General features: G+C 42.0%; 1 protein-coding gene and 1 long non-coding RNA gene across 5 annotated transcripts in view; one reads left to right on the top strand and one right to left on the bottom strand.

Annotated features, from left to right (window-relative positions):
- LOC111843359 (protein O-mannosyl-transferase TMTC2-like) overlaps window positions 1-24,038 on the top strand; it is a 220,805-nt gene that overhangs the window by 51,418 nt on the left and 145,349 nt on the right. For 2 of the 4 annotated variants that reach the window (XM_072710313.1, XM_072710312.1), the window contains one exon: window positions 3,593-4,175. The exons of 1 other annotated variant lie outside the window; for it this stretch is intronic. In XM_072710313.1, coding sequence (XP_072566414.1) covers window positions 3,593-4,175 — 583 coding nt within the window. Of the gene's footprint in view, window positions 1-3,102; window positions 3,220-3,592; window positions 4,176-24,038 lie in introns of those variants that run through there. One more of the 4 variants, XM_072710314.1, reaches the window with a different exon arrangement.
- LOC111843349 (uncharacterized) lies at window positions 13,249-20,892 on the bottom strand. The gene is made up of 3 exons (XR_002838139.2): window positions 20,715-20,892; window positions 20,137-20,232; window positions 13,249-16,498 (listed from the first exon to the last, which is right to left on the bottom strand). It is a non-coding gene; the product is annotated as an uncharacterized lncRNA (long non-coding RNA).

The following is a 24,038-nucleotide window of genomic DNA, read 5'->3' as shown; positions in this document are numbered from 1 at the left end:
GGCCAGGACCTTCTCACCTGCTCTGTAGGAAACCCATAGCTCCCCAGCATGTCCACACCTGCCCAGGTGTTTATCCTTGCTGGCTGCAAATTTTTTACCTCTGACTCAGATTGTTGCTTTGTTAAAACTATAAGGTAAAAATTTGTACATCTTCGACTCCTGCAGCATGAAATTCAATATGTCATGATGTAACACCCTGAATATCCCTCTTAGAAACATCTTCTGAAGATGTTCCATCACACAGTTTAAATACCCACCAGACAGCCTTCAAAGAATAACCTGGCAATGAAAAGAATTTAATACATTTAAATTAGTTTGGCTTCTGTTTCCTTTATATGCAGCCCTGAAAGATGGTAAGACTGTGATAAAGTGGTTTTAAGTTGACTTAAAACCACTTTATTTGGGGGTTATTTGAACGATGTATTCAATTCAGGTCTGTGTGATTTATGGACTTTTTTTTCCCCCAGTACTACCTGAATCAGGTTTTCAGAGATTGTTGATTTAGGGTGTTGTGATTCTGGGTACCTTAATAAATGACTGTGTAGCACTTGTCTTCCATGATTCATGGCTGTGTGATTATAGCTGCATGAATTAGGTCTGGGTGATTCAGGTCTTACGTTTTTGCTTGATCTAGGCTGGCTTGATTAATGATTACAACTAGGCTTATACACCAGGAATGACATCATGGATGTCGTAGACAGTTCTCGTGGCTAAGCTAAGAATTGAAGATGAAGGCACTATAATACAGATGCGAACCTTGCATTTTTTCTTCTGTTTTAGTAATTGCTGTCTGATGGTTGAACAAAAATCTAATCCTGTAAGGCAGCATTTCACCAAGCCAAGTTTGAGTTATTGTTCACAAGTTGTATTGTGTTTTTGTTATTTAAGTTTATATTTAAATTTACAGTCAGTATTCAATAAATGCTATGTTGAGAAATTTTGTGTATCGTTTATTGTTATTAGTGTGATATTTTACCATGCAAATAGAGGGGAAAACGTCCAATTATCGGAAAAAAAAATTGGCAGTATATATTGCCCATCGGCTGACCCTTACTCTTATGTATCGGCATCAGCATCGGCTATTGAAAAACCCATATCGGTCGACCTCTAATATTAATGCAATCAGCTCTTTCTGTACAAGATCCCAGTATAATCAGGCTGACTACCAAGCTGGTTGGGGATCTCAGCTGGGGGATGGGGTTCCCCGATTCCTAGCTTCGTAGTAGTTGAATAACAAACATCAATTTGAGGGTAGAACAATGGGAGGGTGGATGACAGAATTGCATGGGGGGCATGCAGCATGTGTGCCTAAAGGAGGAGCTGGCTTATGAAGTGATTAGGAGAAGTTGGCAAGAGCAGATAGCAGAAGGAAATGGTAAGAGGATGGAAGAAAGAAGAAGCTGGGGCAGTCACCTGGAAGATTAATGAGTCAATGCCAGAGTGTCTTGGCACAGAGTGAGGAGCACTGTCTGATCAGGCAACATTCACATCTTGGAAAAGCCCCATGCAGAGGCCTTTTGCATACTTTTTGAAATTATGGTGCCAAGGGCTTAAAGCATGGTGAAGGAAACAGAGCTGAGAACAGCCATTCCAGCAAAAATTACTACAGCCACTTTAATGCTGGGTGATGAAAGAAGCATGCCTGTTGTGTTTAGGAACTCTTTCACATGATGGTGTGAATAATGATTAAAAAAAATCATCATAAGAATTGGTTTTTATTCGGTCATACAAAACAGCAGTGAGAGACATTTACAGCGAATGTACTCATGCAGTCATGTCCGTGTACAGCCACAAAGCCGAAGTCGTTTATCTGGCTGGTGCTCGCTGTTCTCCAGTAGCATAAGGACATCAGTATTTAGAATTGCAAATGGCCTCTTTTAGCCACCCCCAGCTTATTTGTAATCTATTGAAACAGCATGACAGAATACATTTGTTGCGCGTGTGATAGATATGTGTTTGAGGAAACGCTTTGTTCATTTTGAGCTCTACCTCTGCTATTTGGTCAATTTTTACTGGATCTGCGGAGATTGTATCCTGGGACTTTGTAGACTTAACAGTAAACACTGGTGGTATTTGTTGTTATCATCATCATCACCATCACCCCCACCACCACCACCCAAACTCACTTGTCTCCACTTTGTTCTGGTGAGGTGGTTATGTTTTGGTCATGTGATAGCATTGCACCCTTATTGGTCATAGATGACCCAGATTCTTGTATGATGGCAGCTAGGCACATGCAGGGTGCTGGAATGTTCTCCTGGATCTTGAAACCCCTGTCCAAATCGGCTAACAGTCTTGCTGCACCGTCATGCTGAATTTGGCCGCAGTGAACTGAAAGCACTGCGTGAGACAGGACTAATGCATCACTAGTGCTCGGTGAGCAGAAGGGTGAGTGCATGCAGCATGACAATCAGAACGGCTGCCCTGGCTGGGCCTAGGGCTGCTTTACAGTCCACAAGATTGGCTTTAGAGTTTGAGTGCATCGCCCCCACACCAGGCAGCTATTACAGTAGAAGATATCACTGCTTTTGCAAATCTGAGAGCAGTGGTCTCCAACGTTTTTTACAGTGAGTTACATTTACAAAGTAAATAATCTGGAGAGCTACTAAGTTGCAACAGTATATTTTGCCAGCTGGGGGGTCCCGCCTGAGATTCTGTCAACATGACAGGTACATGCATAAAATGCTTTCAGGTACTATAGTACTACTAATGTTAAACTTACTAGAATGTCCCCTTTGTGTGCCAGTCTAATCAGACAGTCTAGTCAGAAGTGTGTTCCCTCCACAACATGCAACCGTGTCCTGGGCAGCTCCCGCTGCCTTCTGAGACACGCCTGTCAATCCTCTGGGAATAAAGCTGTTGGTGAAAGTGAGTATCCCACTGAGAGTTTGCAGTTATGGGCACAGGAAGACTGACCTACAGGAAGGGATTAGCTGCTGCTTAAAATATTTAGGAAATTCAAGCTGTTATAGTAACAGAGACTATTCACAGTAGAAAGAAGTAGCATGAAAGCCTGTCTTACTCCATTACTATGAGTGATAAGGTAGCTTTTATTTCAGTTTGTGGGGGAAAAATTCTTTTGGAGTTTGTGTGTGTGTTTTTTTCACTTTTTTCACTTCAGCAGGATGTATTGTCTGTCAGGAAAGTGAATATGAGACCTTTATGCAAAAAGCAGGGTTTTACTGATTATCCGAAGAAATTCAGCCCCATAGTTCAATGGTGAGCACATCATCAATTTCAGGAGGCTCATATTTGCATCCTTCATTGAATCACATTTGTGTGATACTGTGACATGTTGAATCTGAAGTTAAAGGGTGAGGATTTCAGGTATAAGGAGGTCAGATCTCCGCCTACCTGCACTATTAGAGTTCATCATAACATAATAACTATGCATGTTCAAGATCAGCTTTTGTATCGCTCCAGGGATGAGCATTTATTGCATTTCCCACTAAAAGATAATGGAGGCTATGATGCTTTTTGGCCATAGCTCTCTTTTTTTCTGCCATTCAGCTTTCCTATGATTATCTTGTGGTGTCAAGTGGTCCATTGAGACTGTAGCTCTTACCCTTCTGCTCTTTTGTTTATTTTTCAGCCGTGCAATTAAAACCAACCAGGACCTCCTTGCAGAAACTCCCTGGACAAACATCTTGTATGATGATTTCTGGGGAACGCTTCTCACCCACAGCGGCAGCCATAAGTCTTATCGGCCCCTATGCACCCTCTCCTTCCGCCTGAACTACGCTCTGGGTGCTTTGGATCCATGGGGGTACCATTTGGTCAACGTGGTGCTCCACTGTGCCGTCACAGGCCTCTTCACCCACCTCTGTTGCTCCTTGCTGGGTGGAGGCCGCTGGACACTGATGGCCGGGATGCTCTTTGCCTCACATCCGGTGCACACGGAGGCAGTGGCTGGTGTGGTGGGACGGGCAGATGTTGGGGCAGCACTCTTCTTCCTGCTGTCGCTCCTGTGCTATGAGCGACACTGCGCCCTTGGTCTGCCCTTGGCCCAACTCTCGTTACGCTCCTGGGCCTGGTTCTTGGGTAGCCTTGCTTGTGCTACCTGCAGCATGCTCTGGAAGGAGCAGGGGGTCACTGTGCTGGCCGTGTCAGCTGTCTATGATGTCTTCATCCTGCAGCATCTCAAAATCCGACAGCTCTTCCTCCTCCTCCACAAGGTACCTGCTGTTAATCTTGTCTATGTCTGTTAGTTTCTGATAATATGTTGCTGTTAACTCTTCCAGAAATCCATTATTTGAAACCAAAGCCAAAAAAAGTGTGTGTATGTTTGTATAGACAGCTGGAGCTTGCTGTTCATTAAGTGTTTCTGTTGGAAAATATTGCTTGTGTTGGCAAGTAGACATATGATTGAGTAAATTGGATCTTTTTGTCCTTGCTTGTAAATGAGAGGAAAACATGAAAGTTAAAAACAGAGCGTAGAGACAAAAGACATGTTCACCATTTGAGTGTGTGGGGGAGAGGCGACTATCTGTCTGTGAGGCTGTAGCTAGCTGTCTCCTTTTGTATTGCTGTAGTAGTCCCTCAGCACCCTCCTGACCTCTCTGGAGGACTGAGCCCACATCTGTGCTCCCAGCCTGCAATTCACAATTATTGTGCAATAATTGTGCAATTCACAATATGGATAATCTTTAGGAGCTGTTGGCACTGTGATGCCTTCTTAGATGTTTAGTTTATAGGGATGAGTCAATCTGAATTAGCTGCTGTAGATTTATAAAGTCGGACACTTGCTGTGAGATGGGCTGGGTGTGGGATCAGGGGGGGTTTGTGTTCAACACACGGCGTTGAACACAACCATAAAATGCTGTAGTAGAACTCTCTCACATCTTTGGCTCAGCAGGAGCTGGATGGTGGATGGAGATGGGGGGTGGGCTCTGATTATTTTGTTCCTTTAATTTTTTTTTCTCTCCTGGTCTTCTCAGACAGTCTCTTTCATTATGACTAGATTAAATACCTTCAGTACAATCAGAGCTGCTTATTTTTATTCCCTCCCAAATGGGTTTTTCTTGGTCTACCTGTTTACCACATTAGGCTAGACTCGTATGTTCTTTGGATCAATGTCTTTATACATGGAGTCCAGTCAAGGTTAAAAAACTGAAGGAACAAATCTCTGCAGCATATTGCTGAGCCAAAACAGTGGTTAAATTTCTTTTTGATTTCAGGATAAATCTGTGAGCATGAGCATATTTTTGTCCAGAATATGAAAACACCAAGATGAAAAAAAAGAACAGAGGTCGGTGGCATAAGGTCTCAACATTCAAAAGTACAGCTGATCTGGTTTAATGAATGTTTTGTCTACAGCCAAAGTCTGTAGAGGGACCTGTGGGTTGTTGAGGGGTGTTCCTTCACCTTCTGCCATGATCCCATGTCTCTGAGCTGCTCAGTCATCCAGAAATGACCTGAGCCTCCTCTGATTGGGGTATAGTGTCCCCCATGCCATCTGTGTTCTCCCGGTGATGCTGATAGTGAAGGATTTACATGTAATCATTTCAAACCAGTGGAGGGTGTTGCTTTTGTTCCAGAGTGTTTCCCCATCTTTTCACTGTAACCAATTGCCACAGTCATTGTGTTTTGGGTCAAGAACAATAAAGATGCACAGGGCCTATCGATGCTTCTGTTCCTCAGTACAGTTTTAGCAAAGCCATTTTGCCAGGAGCAGCATGCAACCCCCTTGTGTTAATTCAACCAAAGCCTCAGATGAAATGCTCTTTGCTGTTTATCCCTCTGGGGTCGAGTGTGTCGTTGACGACGCAGCATATTTTTCGCGTCTATTTCAGTTTATATCTTGCTGAAATCTTTATGTAGAATCATGGAAAAAAAACGCTGACTAAATACGTAATCTGTCTTATTTTCAAAACGTCCATTGTCGGAAGTATTAAAGTTTTTTAAATTAGGTTCATTCGGCAAAAAAGTAAACCATGTCATCTTTCTTTGTTTTACCTGCATCAGGGGTGTGTAGTACCGCTGTCACCCGAAGATTGCTATTCACATTCTAAATAGCATTAGCGTGTATTCGAATCATATTTGCATGGTAATTTGATGAACAACGCAATGGTGAAATGCGATCCAGATACATCCCCATCAGCGCCATAAAAGCGGGGGGGGGGATGTGGCCAGGTGTCAATAGCTCATGCATACACATGAAAGTTGCTACATATTCAATGAAAGGAGCCAAAAATAGTGACATGAGTTAGGTTTTTCTTATTTATTTATCCAAATGAATGTTGCAACTACACCATTTAGTCAACTTGGTGATCAGATATCTGGGATTAAAACAAACTGCCAGCATTGCTTGCTATGTACTTTTATAATGTTTCTGCAAGTGTTCCAAACTACATTTTGCAATGTCTATACTTTGATGTCAAATTACAAGCTTAACATAAATCTGACATATTTACAAAGTACATTAAAATAAAGATGAGTTTAATGCCAAAACAAATATATAAGAAATCATTTATTTGCCATGAATTAAGTTTATGATATTGAAAGAAATGTGTGATCATGCCCCAGTCAGTGAATATGTGTTCCCTACCCCTAGACCCAGAGGGTTATGGATGGTAAATATTTTTTTGGATTGATCATAAAGCCAGAAGTTTAAGCTTCCCCTGAGTTCTTTCAAATTTATTGTATTAGCAATAGCTGCTGTTGCTAATTTAGCTGATGATCTGTGTGCTGGTATTCTTGATGCTACCGTGTATCTCTGAAGGCATGTGTGAACTCTGCAGGTCTCTTTGAATCTTGTCACCCCCTCCTTCAGCGGGAGCTGGGCACAACAACAAACCAGCAGATTAGTGAGGTCGCTGTCTGCCAAATAACAGCGCCTTTTTGTGTGTGATGTGATTGCAGTTATTTCCTGCCTGAAGAGTGAAGCCTGCTGTGGACAGTCCCCCTCTTTCCTCAACAAAATTCCCTCTCACCAGGCTCTGCCTGGATGGATCCATCTCTGCTTTGCTTTTTATTATTTTTCATATCTTCTGTGTCTAACTTTCCATACCCTGGAGTGTCTGTCTGCCAGCAGCAGGGTTTCCCATCTCTGCCCCAGCAGGAATATCTGGCCTCCTCCCATCCGCCCCTGTGATTCGTTTAGACTGCCCACTCATGTGACATTTTTCTAGTCAACTGACTTCACTCCAAAGATGCAGCATTTAATTTTTTAACCTAACAGTAAAATGATATTTCTTTCTGATTTTCTCCTGTTTCTTCTTTTTCTTCTTTTTTCTTTTTTTTCTTCTTTAACTATACAAACGAGAGGAGGCCATTCGGCCCATCGAGCTCGCTTGGGGAGAACTTAACTAATAGCTCAGAGTTGTTAAAATCTTATCTAGCTCTGATTTAAAGGAACCCAAGGATTCAGCTTGCACTACGTTATCAGGAAGACTATTCCATACTCTGACTACACGCTGTGTAAAGAAGTGCTTCCTTAAATCCAGTTTGAAATGTTCTCCCGCTAATTTCCACCTATGGCCACGAGTTCTTGTATTTGAACTAATGCTGAAGTAACTATTCGGTTGAACAGCATCCAAACCTGTTAGAATCTTATAGACCTGGATCATGTCCCCCCTCAGTCTCCTTTGCTTGAGGCTGAACAGATTTAGCTCAAATAACCTTTCCTCGTATGACATTCCTCTAAGACCAGGAATCATTCTTGTGGCCCTACGCTGCACCTTTTCTAAGGCCGCTATGTCCTTTTTAAGATATGGTGACCAAACCTGTACACAATATTCTAGGTGAGGTCTCACCAAGGAATTGTATAATCTTAGCATTACCTCCCTTGACTTAAACTCCACACACCTGGAGATGTACCCCAACATCCTATTGGCCTTTTTTATTGCTTCCCCACACTGGCGAGAATGAGACATGGAAGCATCAACATACACACCAAGGTCTTTCTCATAATCAGCTACCTTTATTTCAGTAGGTCCCATAAAATACCTGTACTTTATATTTCTGCTCCCTACATGGAGTACCTTACATTTGTCTATGTTAAATTTCATCTGCCAGGTGTCAGCCCAGTCACTAATTAAATTAAGATCCCGCTGTAGCTGCTGAGCCGCTAGTTCAGTATCTGCTACACCACCCACCTTGGTGTCATCTGCAAATTTCACCAGTTTACTGTATATATTGGTGTCTATATCATTTATGTAAATTAGGAACAAAAGTGGTCCTAAAATTGAACCCTGCGGTACCCCACTATGAACGCAGGCCCACTGTGACATCGAGCCTCTTATAACTACTCGCTGCTTCCTATCCGTTAACCAGTTATCAATCCAAGTCGCTACAGTTCCTAAAATACCTGTCGCTTTGAGTTTAAGTGAGAGCCTCTTGTGGGGAACAACATCAAAAGCCTTTTGGAAATCTAAATAGATGACATCATAGGCCTTCTTATCATCAACTTCCTGAGTAGCTTCCTCAAAAAACTCCAACAGATTTGTTAAACAGGATCTACCTCTCCTAAATCCATGCTGGCTATCCCTCAAAATGTTATTTGAGTCCAGGTAATCTACCATTTTCTCTTTGATTATAGCCTCCATAACTTTACCAGTTATACAAGTTAGACTGATTGGCCTATAGTTTGACAAATTACTTCTATCCCCTTTTTTGAAAATGGGCGTTATGTTGGCATGCTTCCAATCAGAAGGTACCACACCTTCAGATAAGGATTTTTGAAACAGTAATGTTAAGGGTCGGCAAATAATATCCCTCATCTCTTTTAACACTATAGGTAAGATGCCATCAGGGCCCTGTGATTTATTTATTTTGAGCTTAGCTAGGCTTTGCAAAACATCAGCTTCAGTTATATATATATTAGTTATAGACGATGTTGAATTAGTAATAAGAACTGGTAAGTTACTAGTGTCCTCGACAGTGAATACCCGTGCAAAACTATCATTGAACTCATTTACTATGTCAATGTCGTTTTCAATTATAAGACCCTTACTATCCTGCAGATTAGTAATTTCAGCTTTTAGAGCTCTTTTAGAGTTAAAATACTGGAAGAAACTTTTAACGTCATCCTTAGCCTCCAATGCGATCTTCCTTTCGACATTCCTTTTAGCTCGTCTAATGTCATTTTTTAATTCAGCCTGTAGATTTAGATACTCTTGCTTTATTATGTCATCATCAGTTATTTTCCATCTCTGGAACAAAGCCCTTTTCCTCCTTACTTTATACTTTATGTCCCTATTAAACCACCTAGGTTGCAATTTCCTAGATTTATTCTTGCTAGAAACAGGTATGAAGTCCTCTTGTACTTGCAATAATGTGCTTTTAAAAAATTCCCATGCCTCTTCAACAGTTTTGTTATTTAACTCCATCCAGTTCACGGTTTCTAGTTTTAATCTCATACAATTGAAGTTAGCCTTCCTAACATTATATATTTTTGATTTGGACTTTGCTCTTCGGGCACTAAACTTAACCTCAAATTTAACCATGTTATGATCGCTACTGTCAAGTGGTTCTAAAACATCTAATTTACCAATCCTGTCCTGGTTATTAGACAAAACAAGATCAAGAATGGCATCTCCCCTGGTAGGGGTGTTAACAAACTGAGTAAAAAAACAATCCTGTACTAATTCCACCATCTCAAGTTCATTTTCAGAAGAGCCAGCAACAATGTCCCACTGTATCCCCGGTAGATTAAAATCACCCATAACTACCACATCATTTTTATTGCTCATAATCCTAATATCACTGTATAACAATCTGCTTTCCTCAGCAGCTACATTGGGTGCTCTGTAACAAACACCGACAATTAGGCTATTTGAGTTTGTAGCATCTAATTTTACCCATATAGCTTCCGTACTTTTACTTATATCAGTAAGCTCCCTTGCCTGCAAGATTTCCTTTACATATACTGCAACACCACCTCCCTTCTTACCTATACGGTCTTTACGGAACAATGTGTAACCATCCATATTATATTCTTGTCCATCCTTATCACTCAACCACGTTTCAGTTATTGCTATAATATCATAAGAGTCCGATGAGATAAGAGCCTCTAAATCATGAATTTTATTCCTAATACTCCTGGCGTTTAAATACAGACAACAAAGGGTAGGCTTATTACAGTGCCTACTTATAATATGATTTTTTTGGGCTTTCCGTTTCCCCCCAGTTACATACTTAACTAACCTCCCTGCCCCCCCAGTCCCTAGTTTAAACATTCCTCAACTACTCTACAAATACGCCTTCCCAGTACACTGGTTCCCCTCCGGTTCAGATGCAACCCATCCGGCTTGAACAGGTCCCACCTGTTCCAGAAGGTCCTCCAGTGCCCCATAAACCTAAACCCCTCTTTCCTACACCATCCTTTTAGCCACGCATTTAATCTCCTTATCTCAGCTAACTTAGCCTCACTTGCGCGTGGCACGGGGAGTATTTCGGAAAATACCACCATGGACGTTCTGCTTCTAAGCTTATTGGCGACTTCTATAAATTTATCCTGCAGAACAGCCCTTCTACCCTTGCCTATGTCGTTGGTGCCAACATGCACCACAACAACTGGATCCACCCCAGCTGGGGCCAAAAGCTTGTCCACACGATCTGGAAGGTCTCCTACCTGGGCACCAGGCAGGCAAGACACCGTACGGGACCCTCTATCACGCGTGCACACATAACTGTCTACTCCCCTAATAATTGAATCCCCCACTACCACAACCTCCCTCTTTCTGGGGGGAGGGGGCTCCTCAGTGCCCAAGGGCCCACCTGCTTCCCCAGTCCCTTCCGGCTCTAAAGCTGGAAGCACCTGAAACCTGTTAGACACAGACACCTCAGGTGATGCCGCCTCTGTAACGTGTGTACGCCTTTTCCTGCGTCTACGACCTACGGTCACCCAGCTCTCTCGACCTCTCTGCTCTTCATTCTCCCTCCCCCCCGTTAGTGGCGTACACACCGTCTCCCTAAACGGCGTATCAACTAGCTCATCTAACTCACTGTTGCATTGGATGCGAGCCAGTTGCTCCTCAAGGTCGCGAACCTTGACCATGAGTGAGTCCACTAGCTTACATCGCTCGCAGATGAAGTCCGACTGGACACTAACGTCCAGAAGGGCAAACATCTTGCAAACGCAACACTGAGCTGGCCCCATAATTAACTAACTCACTATGACCCCGTACTCCCAGCCCAGTAAATTTATATAGTGTATTTAACTATAAAGATTAATTTGCGTAACAATAAATGCAGTAACGTGCGGAGTACACTAAAATAAGTTATTACTTGTGTTAAAACGGAACTTTATTATTATTTTATTAAAAATTTTAAACCTGATAAACTTACTACTACTTACCAGAAGAACTTCTGCCTGAACCAAGTATGAACTAAAAACAAGGCGAAATCGAAGTTGCTCTTGGGAGGTCGAAAAACCACAAAAACCCCCTCACAGCAGGCTACTGCCGGAGCGGGAAAAAAGTGGAAAATGTCCTCCCGGCCCCGACTGGCGACCGAGCAAAGCTCAGGAGCAACTGTCCTTTTCCGACGCTTGGTAGCGATACCGACGTTAGATGTTATTAGTTATAATCGCCCCGCGGGTGTTTGTTACGGAGTTTAAACGCGGACAGAAAAACGCCGCGCACGCGACACCCGCAGCTCTTCTGTCGGTAATAATCGCGCTGTTGATTAACAGACAGGACAGACAAGCACTCACGCTGACCGAAATAAGAACAATAAATAGAAATAAACAGCCACCCACGTAAACAGGTAAAGCACACAAACACTCAAAACACTCCAAAAAAACAATCCCAAACAATCGCTGCAGCTCAACACCACTCTCTCGCAGCAATCCCAGCAATCCTCGCAGCAATCCCAGCAATCCCTGCGCCTCTGAGACACTTTGAAAAAGGTTTTGCACTGAGATGAAATTCAAGCCAATCTATGTTCTTTTAGACAGGTACATGAATCTTAACTGTGTCAATGTCCAACTCCAGCTAATTTGCCAAAGCATGCTTTCTGATACAGTTATCTCCATCTCAGACTTACTGATGAACAACAACAACAAATTTATTTTTGTATAGCGCATTATCACAACATTACATTGTCCCAAAGCGCTTTACAGCATCCCCACCCAAAGCCCCCAGTGAGTAAGCCATAGGCGACAGTGGCAAGGAAAAACTCCCCAGAAGGAAGAAACCTTGGGAGGGACCAGACTCAAAGGGGGAGCCCATCCTCCAGGGGCTGGCAGGGAGAGTCAAATACAGTTAAATCTGAAACACAAACGGGGAGCAGGGGGGAGATGACAAGCCGGTGCCACCACTCCCTCCAATCGCCAGGCAGCCAGGAGGCAGGGAGCGGGTCATACAAGGAAGATGACACAGGCAGAACGGCGAGCTGGATGCACGGACGTCATTGGTAGTGGCGACGTCACATGTTGCAGGGTGTACTGGACATCTTGATAGATTGAGGGCTCCAGGCAGCACCCCCCAGGAGAAGTAGGGGAAATAAATGCAATTAGTCAAAGTAAGGGAGACTATAGGCAGTGCTAAAAGTTAGATGAGTGCAATATGAAGTGCAATGCTCCGGCAGATATGGCTATGGCAGCATAAGTAGGAGGGAGAGGCAGGTGGGAATGCAGGCATGGGGAGTCCCTGAAATGTCAGCACTCCAATCCCACAAGCAATTGTGAAGCTAGAGTGACAGCACTGTCAATTCAGTTTATCCAAAGCCAATGGCACTGATCCCCACCCAGCTCTACACCTCACACTGTAGGTTTAACTGGGAGTGAGAAGCTAGCTAGAGCTAGAACTAGTGTCCCTATAAGCTAAATTAAATAGGTGTGTTTTTAGTCTAGACTTGAATATTGAGAGTGAGCCTGAAACCCGCACATCCGGTGGAAGACCGTTCCACAGCTGAGGAGCTCTATAGGAGAAAGCTCTGCAGCCTGCCGTAGATCTTTCTACCCTAGGTACTAACAGATATCCCGCACCTTGAGATCGAAGCAAGCGTGGGGGATTGTATGTGGTCAGCAGATCACTAAGGTATTCTGGTGCAAGGCCATTCAGTGCTTTATAGGTTAACAGCAGTATTTTATAGTCAATCCGAGACTTAACTGGTAACCAATGAAGGGAGGATAAGACTGGTGTGATGTGATCAAATTTTTTAGTGTTTGTGAGAACTCTGGCTGCCGCATTTTGTACCAGCTGAAGTTTATTTAAGGAACCAGACGGGCAACCAGAAAGGAGGGCATTACAGTAGTCTAGTCTGGTAGTTACAAAGGCATGTATTCATTTTTCTGCATCACAAAGTGAGAGCATCTTACGAAGCTTGGCTATGTTTCGTAGATGATAAAACGCAGTTCTAGTAATACTTCTTATGTGAGCATCAAAACATAGATCTGAATCTACTAGAAGACCAAGATTTCTAACCACTGTGTTAGGTTGTGTAGGAAGGCCACTAATGCTGAGGTGGTGAAACTTATTTCTTGCAGCCTTGGGACCAATCACCAGTACTTCTGTTTTTTCTGTGTTTAACATTAGAAAATTTTTTGCCATCCAGCACCGAATATCTAACAGACAATCTTCTAACCGAGATAGGAGTGATGTATCATCAGGGTTAACAGATATATATAACTGTGTATCATCTGCATAACAATGAAACCCAACACCATGTTTTCTAATAATGTTACCAAGCGGTAGCATGTATAGGGTAAACAGTAGTGGGCCCAGTACTGATCCCTGTGGGACACCGTATGTGACTTTGGTGGCCTTGGATGATTCGTTGTTCACATGTGCATACTGATAGCGATCAGTTAAATATGAGCGGAACCAAGAGAGTGCTGTCCCCCTAATGCCAACTACACCTTCTAACCGGTCCAAGAGGATATTATGGTCCACACTCCACAGTATCAAATGCTGCAGTTAAATCTAGTAATACCAACAGCGATATCAAACCACGGTCAGAAGCCATAAGTAAATCATTCATTACTTTGACTAGAGCAGTTTCTGTGCTATGGTTCGGTCTAAAGCCAGACTGATATAATTCATTAGTATTATTTTTTTGTAGGAAAGAAGACAACTGACGAACTACAACCTTTTCCATGATCTTTGAAATGAAAGGAAGATTTGAGATTGGTCTATAGTTTCCTAAAACACTAGGTTCAAGATTTGGTTTCTTTAGAACGGGTCTAATAACAGCCAATTTAAAAAGTTTAGGAACATATCCAAGCTTAAGAGAAGAGTTTAACACATTTAACAGGGTATTGCTAATCTGTGGTGCGATTTCCTTGAAAAATTTTGTAGGAATTGGGTCTATGAGGCTTGTAGAGGATTTACAGGAGGAAATTAAGCTCAGGAGTTCTGGGTGTTTTATAGGAATGAAAGATTCAAAAGTCTCATTATTGATAGGCATAAGACTAGCAGGAGTCTGGCAGTCATAGGTAGCTAAGGACGTGCACTGGATGGTCTGTCTAATCCTAGTTATTTTACCATTAAAGAATGTAATAAAGTCATTACTCTTAAGAGATTGTGGGACTTGCGAGTTTAATGGAGAATTCTGTGTTAACCTAGCCACGGATTCAAATAGGAATTTTGGATTGTTTTTGTTCCCGTCTATTAATCTGGAGAGATACACAGACCTAGCAGTCACTAGTGCTTGTCTGTATTTAGACAGGCTCTCTTTCCATGCAGATTTGAAAACTTCTAGTTTAGTTGAGCACCATTTGCGCTCTAGCTTGCGTGATGCCTGTTTGAGTTCACGTGTATGATCAGAGTACCAGGGGGCAGGTTTCTTATCTCTATGCTTTATCTTCTTAAGTGGAGCTACAAGATCTAGTGTGCTACGAAGGGATTTATCCATGTTTGCAGTCGCCTGTTCAAGTTCATTTATACACGGTGCTTCAGATGTAAGGCTGAAGGACTGTGGAAGTTGTTTCATAAATGTTGTTGTAGTTAGTGAGGCAATGGAACGTCTGATTCTGTACTTTGGAGCTGTGGTCAACGGGAGGCTATACTGGATTTCAAACGTTAACAAGTAATGATCAGAGAGCAGGGGACTCTGAGGCATAATAGATACATGTTCCACCAAGATGCCATGACTAATAATCAAATCAAGGGTATGGTTACAGGCATGAGTAGGCCCGACTACATTCTGACATACACTTAGAGAGTCAAGAATAGCTGTAAACGCTATTTTTAAAGGATCACTATCTTTCTCCATATGAATGTTAAAATCACCCACAATAACAGCTTTGTCAGTACTGACCACCAGGTTAGTTAAAAAATCAGCAAACTCCTTAAAAAAATTACTGTACGGCCCAGGTGGTCTATAAACAATAACAATGGTGATTTGGGGTGAAGAGCAAGAAAGAGATGAGCCAGCAAGACTAAGAACAAGAGTTTCAAATGTGCTGAAACTAAGACCACATTTCTCAGTCACTTCTAGGCTGGATTGAAAAATTGCAGCAACACCACCACCTTTGCAATTTGGTTGAGGGTTATGCTTGTAACTGTATTCAGCTGGAGTAGATTCATTCAGTGCCATGAATTCATTTGGTTTAAGCCAGGTCTCCGTGAGGCATAGGACACCAAGACTAAAATCAGTAATTATTTCATTTATTAATAGTGCCTTAGGAGCCAGTGATCTTACATTCATAAGTCCAAGTTTAAGTTTAAGCCCTGCATCACAGCTGTTTTCTAGTAACGGATTCATTGTAATTTTTATTAAGTTGTTATGGCACACACTACGGTGGAATCGGCTTCCATGATTAAAAACGCGGGGAACAGACACAGTCTCAATAAAATGAACCCTAAGTGACGACTCTAGGCGACTAGCAGGCGGTCGGTTATGCCGGTTTGCCTGCCGCCTGGGCTTGGCTCTAGTTAGTCAGCGAAAACATTCTGGGAGAACATTGCATTCTGGGTGTTTTACATGGTTGCCAGACACTGTGACAGGGACATTTGTGGTGTTGGTCGTTTTGCTCAGAAGTGTGTTGTGTTCATTAAAAATGGGGGGGTCTGAAAATACCATTTCAGTGGTTCACCACTCTTTCCTGTCCATTGTCGGATTGTTCAATTAATACTGGATAATTTCTATATGAGGGTTGTGAAAGTGCTGTAATGAAGGAAGACTATGCTCCTTTAATGCTGAATATAGAGTGCTCATTATAAAGCCCAAGTGAATGTCCGGGTTGATCTGCTCTTCAGATAAAGCCTAGTGTAAACAGATCAGGTTTTCATCGACTGACAGCCAGATGCAGACAGGCGACGTCAGATAATTGGTCCCTGTAATGTGTTTTCTGCCCATTAATTAGCTTTGGGCTTTGCTAAAATAACGAATGAATAAAAACTTATTTGTGAAGGCAAATATTCACCAGTAGTTAGTGGTGGTGGCATGTAGTTATTTAATGCTTAGTTTGATTAATTTAATTGGAATAAAAGGCTTTTTGAAGGTTTTATGGCATTACCCATGCAGTTGTGCTCCCTCTGCCATCTGTCCGTCAATCCAGGCACTTCACCATCTTTTGATAATAACCACTTAGTTTGGGTTGTGATGATCTCTGAGGAAGTATGAAGGGTCAGTCAGGGTATAATGCAGAAGAGACACCAGTCCCTAAGTAGAAAAGCACATACTGACAGGCAGGTAGAGAAGCAGACAACTTAACCCTTTGAGTCTCGAAGCAGCACTGATTGCTCACCCATTTGCATATAGCACTATTCATATGATAGCGATACAATAATCCCACGGATGTTACTGGGTCAAAAAAACGTGTGAAACCTCCCATAAACAAGAACACATGTCTGGGTTTTGTTTACACTGATTCTGGAGCTGCAACCTTTTATTTTGTGATGTGAGAGAGTTTTCACTGAGGAAATGCGGTAAATATACATCACTTAAATTCATAGATAACTGAATTCATAAACTACAAATGTCACTTGTTTTCTAATTTTGATTGCTACTGTAAAAACTTGTCTTTACAAATGCATGCAAACTGTAGGTAACTGGGTTGTTTTTTTGGTGTTTTTCACTACCTTTAGATTTAGTATACAAAGCAATAATTTTATCTGTAAGGTACACACATGATAACTACTTACAAAGAACATGGAAACCCCAGAGTAACTGGCACAGATTGGGGCACACAAAGGTAAACACACTTAAGAACATAAGAAATTTACAAACGAGAGGAGGCCATTCGGCCCATCAAGCTCATTTGGGGAGAACTTAGCTAATAGCTCAGAGTTGTTAAAATCTTATCTAGCTCTGATTTAAAGGAACCCATGGTTTTAGCTTCCACTACAATAGCAGGAAGACTATTCCATACTCTGAGTACACGCTGTGTAAAGAAGTGCTTCCTCAAATTTGTTTTAAAATGTTCTCCTGCTAATTTCCACTTATGGCCACGAGTTCTAGTATTTAGACTAATATTGAAATAGTCATTTGGCTGAACAGCATCCAGACCCGTTAGAATCTTATAGACCTGAATCATATCCCCCCTTAGTCTCCTTTGCTCAAGGCTGAACAGATTCAGTTCCGCTAACCTCTCCTCGTAAGACATTCCTCTAAGACCAGGAATCATTCTCGTAGCTCTTCGTTGCACCTTTTCTAAGGCAGCAATGTCCTTCTTGAGGTATGGTGACCAAACCTGCACACAGTATTCTAGGTGGGGTCTTACCAAGGAATTATATAAGTGTAACATCACCTCCCTTGACTTAAACTCCACACATCTAGAGATATAACCCAACATTCTGTTCGCCTTTTTTATTTCTTCCCCACATTGGCGAGAGTGGGACATGGAAGCATCAACATACATGCCGAGATCTTTCTCGTAATCAGCTACCTTTATTTCAGTGGAACCCATAAAATATCTGTACTGTATATTTCTGCTCCCTGCATGGATTACCTTACATTTATCTGTGTTAAATTTCATCTGCCAAGTATCAGCCCATTCGCTAATTAAATCCAGATCCCGTTGAAGCCTCTCTGCTGCTAGATTAGTATCTGCTACCCCGCCCACCTTAGTGTCGTCTGCAAATTTAACCAGTTTACTGTATGTATTCGTGTCAATATCATTAATGTAAATTAGGAACAATAGTGGTCCTAAAATTGAACCCTGCGGTACCCCACTATAAACGGAGGCCCACTGTGACATAGTGCCTCTAATAACTACTCGCTGCTTCCTATCAGTTAGCCAGTTTTTGATCCAAGCTGCCACAGTTCCTAAAATTCCTGCAGCTTTAAGCTTTAACAAGAGCCGTTTGTGGGGGACAACATCAAAGGCTTTCTGGAAATCTAAGTAAATCACATCATAGGCCTTTTTGTGATCAATTTCACTTGTAGCTTCCTCAAAGAACTCAAGCAGATTCGTTAAGCAGGATCTACCTCTCCTAAATCCATGTTGGCTATCCTTTATAATGTTATTTGCATCTAGGTAATCTACCATTTTCACTTGAATTATAGCTTCCATTATTTTTCCAGTAATGCTAGTTAAACTGATTGGCCTATAGTTTGCTGGATTACTTCTATCCCCTTTTTTGAATATGGGTGTTATATTAGCATGCTTCCAATCTGATGGTACCACACCCGCAGATAACGATTTCTGGAATATTAAAGTCAAAGGTTGGCTAATAATATCCCTCATCTCTTTCAGTTACTAAAGGTAAGATGCCATCAGGCCCCTGCGATTTATTTATTTTGAGTTTAGCTAGGCTTAGTATCACATCAACCTCAGTTATACATATATTGGTCATAGATGATGCTGTATTCGTATTAATTGGTGGTAAGTTACTTGTGTTCTCTATTGTGAACACCCTTGAAAAATAATCATTAAACTCGTTTACCATATCAATTTCGTTATCAATTATAAGGCCCTTACTATCCTGCAAATTAGTGATTTCAGCTTTTACTGCTCTCTTGGAGTTAAAATATTGGAAGAAACCTTTACTGTCATGCTTAGCCTCCAATGCAATTTTTCTTTCTACATCCCTCTTTGATAGCCTAATGTCATTTTTTAACTCTGCCTGTAGACTTAGATACTCCTGCTTGATTTTGAAATCATTAGTTATTTTCCAGTTGTGGAACAGAGCCCTTTTCCTCCAAGGAAATGAACAGAATGTTGGGTTATATCTCTAGATGTGTGGAGTTTAAGTCAAGGAAGGTGATGTTACACTTATATAATTCCTTGGTGTGTATGACAAACACATTCAATACCCCATAAGTTCTGGCAGCAGTACGATAACTGAAATAAGTCGAAATGTAAGATCATGGGACAGAGAATAGGCTTCATGTAGGAATCTCTCACTCATTAAGGAAATCTGAGCAACTAAAGAAAATCAGCATTAGTAAAATTTTTTAAATGATAGAGCAAAACTGACATTTTATTAAACTGTTCGCTTAGAATCTTCTAATTTTGTGACATTAAGAAAAAGGGGTTAATAAAAAGGTGGAATTATACTCCAGCAAGATGCGATATAGACATACTGTAAGGAGGTAGAGCTGGGCTCCACTGGGGTCTGTCACGCCCAGCTCGTCCGATCCTCGTGTGTGCCACGCCCCCTCATCATCCACGTGTGCTTCCCCGATTGTGCCCAGCTGTTCCCTGTTATTTCGGCTTCTTTCATGTATATTAGTCCACGTCTTCCTTAGTTGGGTGTCCGTCATTGATGTAATGTGTGTCGCTGTCTGCCCCGTCTCCCCAAATAAACCCTCGTTTCCCGCTATCCTGCCTGCTTGCCTCGTTCATTGCCGCTTCCTGCCTGCTATACCGCCGCGATCGTGACAGGGTCCATCTATTGCTATGCATATAATGAATTTTTCCTTTAATTGTAACAAAGTTTTTAATTCAACAACGATTTTACAGATATGGGTAAATGTCAGACCACACATATGGCGGAATTAATGTCTCTGATATAACCAAACGCACCACAGGGGAGTTGGACACCCCTGTCATACACAATTCCAAATACAAACCACACCCTACAAATGATATCACAGAACGCCAAGCAGAAACAATGAGATCACATAGCCTAAAAAATGATGTCACACTTAACAGCAAATAAAAGCAATGGTATTAATCAATGACACATTTAAAAAAAAAAAAAAAAAAAAGGTAAAGCCAGAAAGAGCAGATGGCTCCCAGTGACTTCATGCACCCCAGGAATGCTTGGTGCCCAGTGGAATATGACAGTGTATACCTCGCACCTGTGTGTGCCAGTCTTCAGAAATCTATGGAAACCAATTGGGGACACCCCAGGTATGTTTGCGGGTCCGGTGGCTGATTTGGGTCAAGCATCACCTCTGGGCATTAAAAAGAAAAAGATTAAATGAATGGGAGCGGTACATCATGAGGTCACCGGAGGAGTGTTAGGAGCCCCAGACCTTCCAGGAAGCTGGAGAAGCACTGGTCAAGCTCCCCTGAGTAAGAGAATCATGCGTCTGTGTGTTAAACCTGGTGCCAGATGGTCGCCCAGGTCACTCAAGGTTCATCTGGAGCTTAATGCACTTCAAGCATTTCATGGACCAGAGATATACCCAAATTCAGACAATATTTCCCCTTATTTGCCATGTAAACAGCATTCACAGAATACCAGATATGATAAACATGGACAGTGGTGGAGGAAGTACTAAAGCTTAGTACTTAAGTAAAAGTACAAATATCCTGCAAAATATGTACTCAAGTAAAAGTAGAAGTGCTACATCAACAATCTTACTTAAGTGAAAGTACTAAGTACTTACTTTTAAATTTACTTTAAAGTATTTTTTTAAGTAAAAGTACTCACACAATGGTTTGTCTGAACGTCTGGGGTGTGCCATTTTGTAAAAGAATAGTAGATATACTGACTTACGCCTCTACCGATGTCATTGCTCGTAATAATTACAAGCAACTTAACAGTATATGTGTATTGGCTCTGGGTCAATGTTTAATGTCTCGTCTTCTTGAAGTCAAGCCAGTCTCACTATTGGCAACTCCTCAGCAAGGAAAGTCGCTATTGGTTGTCCCAAAAGTCACTAGAAGTCGCTAAATGACGCCATCGCCTAATTTGCATAATGTGCATGTAATTATAATGGATGCTGTAGGAGAGAGGAGTAATGTCGTTGGAGAGACAAAGGGTGGTTAAAAAACACCCTAAATACATTTAGAACTACAAATGAACTTTCTTCTGTCGATTCTTGTTTTTTTATATCACAATTCCAACCCTCCTCCTATATCCGGGCTTGGGACTGGCAAAAGTGTTCCCAAAGAGACACTCTGGCGGAGTTACTTATTCTTGAAAACTGTCATTTAACCGTTTACTTGGCAGAGTCTTTGGCAATGAGCCAGAGCAGGATCAGCCAGTGGTGGCTTTGCGCATGCGTGATTCATTTGCAGTCTGGACACGGAAAGGTGAACATCTCCTGTTCTGACTGCAGCTGGGCGGGGCTGCTGCGTGAGGACTGTCCACCTGTGAATGCTTTGAGATGGGAGCGGAACCCACGGCAGCACCCGCTGCTCAGTGAGGAGAGTAAGAGCGATACGTCAGGGGTCATCAACTATATTTGTCAGAGGGCCAGAGTTTTACCAGACAGTCTCCTTGGGGGCCGGACCCCCAAGAAGAAAATCAAATAAAAATCAAATTTTGGCTTAACATTATGTTTAATGTTTATACTTTTTCCATTTCATTACAAAACTGAAGGCATTTGATTCAGGCTCCCATGTTATTTTTAGTTGCTTTAATAGTGTTAAATAATTAATGGTTATTTTCTTTTTGATCCTCACAATTTTGGAATCCAGTCGCGGGCCGGATTGAATGGCTCAGTGGACCGGATTCGGCCCGCGGGCCGCCAGTTGATGATCAGTGCGATACGTGCTTCCACGTCAGAGTCTCCAATAACACTAGAAAAAGTCGCTAGATTTTTTGAAAATGAGTCGCCAGAGGGGTCTAAAAACTCACTAAATATAGCGACAAAGTCGCTAAGTTGGCAACACTGGCCAGTCTACCAGCTCGTGCTGCTAATTGACGCGCGCTCTGCCATCATTGGAGCAAGATTTTGAGGAAACTGTGTTCATAAAATGTAACGACTAACGGCATAAATTGTAGAAATGTAGTGGAGTAGAAAGTACAGATAATTGCCGCAAAATGTAATGGAGTAAAATAAAAATGGATCATCAAATGTGACCATGATTGTACTTAAAAAAAATCCATCTCTCTCCAACTCCAATAAAGATGTATTTTCTGAGGCCGGAGAGCAGAATTAGTGTCCAATTGCACTAAGGCACTACAGACAAGACCCCACGAGACCAGCACCCTCTGATGAGAGATAAGCCCTAATGATAACAAACCTCCATCTAGTACATTACAACTCACATGACGTTTGCTACTGCTAACAGTAAAACAAAAAAATAAATGCCTCAACAAGGCATCATTGGGATGAATAAAGCATTTAAAATGTTCTATTAATCCAGGTTCTCTATTCAGAAATTCCCACTATTGGCCTTAATTCAGTAAATAACTCATTTGCCCTCTATTGTGGAGTGAGTCAGCCATTAACTTAGCTGACTGGGTGTACAGCTGGAGGTAACCCTCTGGCCTTGATGTAAGATAAAACAAAATCAGCACAGTTAGTTATTTTCAGTTAATGAATATTTATCTAAATCAAGCATTACTTCATGGGCCCCCAGACACAGGGAATTAGTTCTGCTCCAACTCAAATGAGCAATTGTTTTGTAGTTAATGAACAAACTGAAGATCATTCACGAAACCAAAATCAGCTACCTGCCTGCTAGATCCCATCAAAGAGTCTCTGGAGGCATTGAAGGGTCCTGTCCCCAAAACACCACCACGCCTTGTTCCTCAATCCAGCAAAGCAATTGGGACCTTTGCTTAAGAACCCAAAAGCTAGTCCACCCTTAATATCAAATATATGTCAAATATATAAGACAATCACATTTTGAAGTTGTATTATAATACCAGCCCAGAGTTTGCTATAACCAGGGAAGTAAAGGTTTTACTGTCACAAAAGTCATGGTCATAGATCTGAGACTGGCCTGTGTGGACCCCAGGGGTGTATCCAGCTCTTTATGTACCTTTTTCATGACTTTCAGAAATCTACTGTAAAACTATGGTGAATCGGTACTAAACATACTACATACGCATAACTAACAGTAATGCCCTTTATACAGTGCACATATACACTCACCTAAAGGATTATTAGGAACAAATGGGGGGGTGAAAGGGGGTGTTTGACCCCCTTTCGCCTTCAGAACTGCCTTAATTCTACGTGGCATTGATTCAACAAGGTGCTGAAAGCATTCTTTAGAAATGTTGGCCCATATTGATAGGATAGCATCTTGCAGTTGATGGAGATTTGTGGGATGCACATCCAGGGCACGAAGCTCCCGTTCCACCACATCCCAAAGATGCTCTATTGGGTTGAGATCTGGTGACTGTGGGGGCCATTTTAGTACAGTGAACTCATTGTCATGTTCAAGAAACCAATTTGAAATGATTCGAGCTTTGTGACATGGTGCATTAGCCTGCTGGAAGTAGCCATCAGAGGATGGGTACATGGTGGTCATAAAGGGATGGACATGGTCAGAAACAATGCTCAGGTAGGCCGTGGCATTTAAACGATGCCCAATTGGCACTAAGGGGCCAAAAGTGTGCCAAGAAAACATCCCCCACACCATTACACCACCACCACCAGCCTGCACAGTGGTAAGAAGGCATGATGGATCCATGTTCTCATTCTGTTTACGCCAAATTCTGACTACCATTTGAATGTCTCAACAGAAATCGAGACTCATCAGACCAGGCAACATTTTTCCAGTCTTCAACTGTCCAATTTTGGTGAGCTTGTGAAAATTGTAGCCTCTTTTTCCTATTTGTAGTGGAGATGAGTGGTACCCGGTAGGGTCTTCTGCTGTTGTAGCCCATCCGCCTCAAGGTTGTGCGTGTTGTGGCTTCACAAATGCTTTGCTGCATACCTCGGTTGTAACGAGTGGTTATTTCAGTCAAAGTTGCTCTTCTATCAGCTTGAATCAAGTCGGCCCATTCTCCTCTGACCTCTAGCATCAACAAGGCATTTTCGCCCACAGGACTGCCACATACTGGATGTTTTTCCCT

This window comes from Paramormyrops kingsleyae, chromosome 3, assembly GCF_048594095.1.
Source record: "Paramormyrops kingsleyae isolate MSU_618 chromosome 3, PKINGS_0.4, whole genome shotgun sequence".
NCBI lineage: Eukaryota > Metazoa > Chordata > Actinopteri > Osteoglossiformes > Mormyridae > Paramormyrops > Paramormyrops kingsleyae.
The sequence above is the reverse complement of the archived record's forward strand: the minus strand, read 5'-3'. Positions and strand labels throughout refer to the sequence as shown.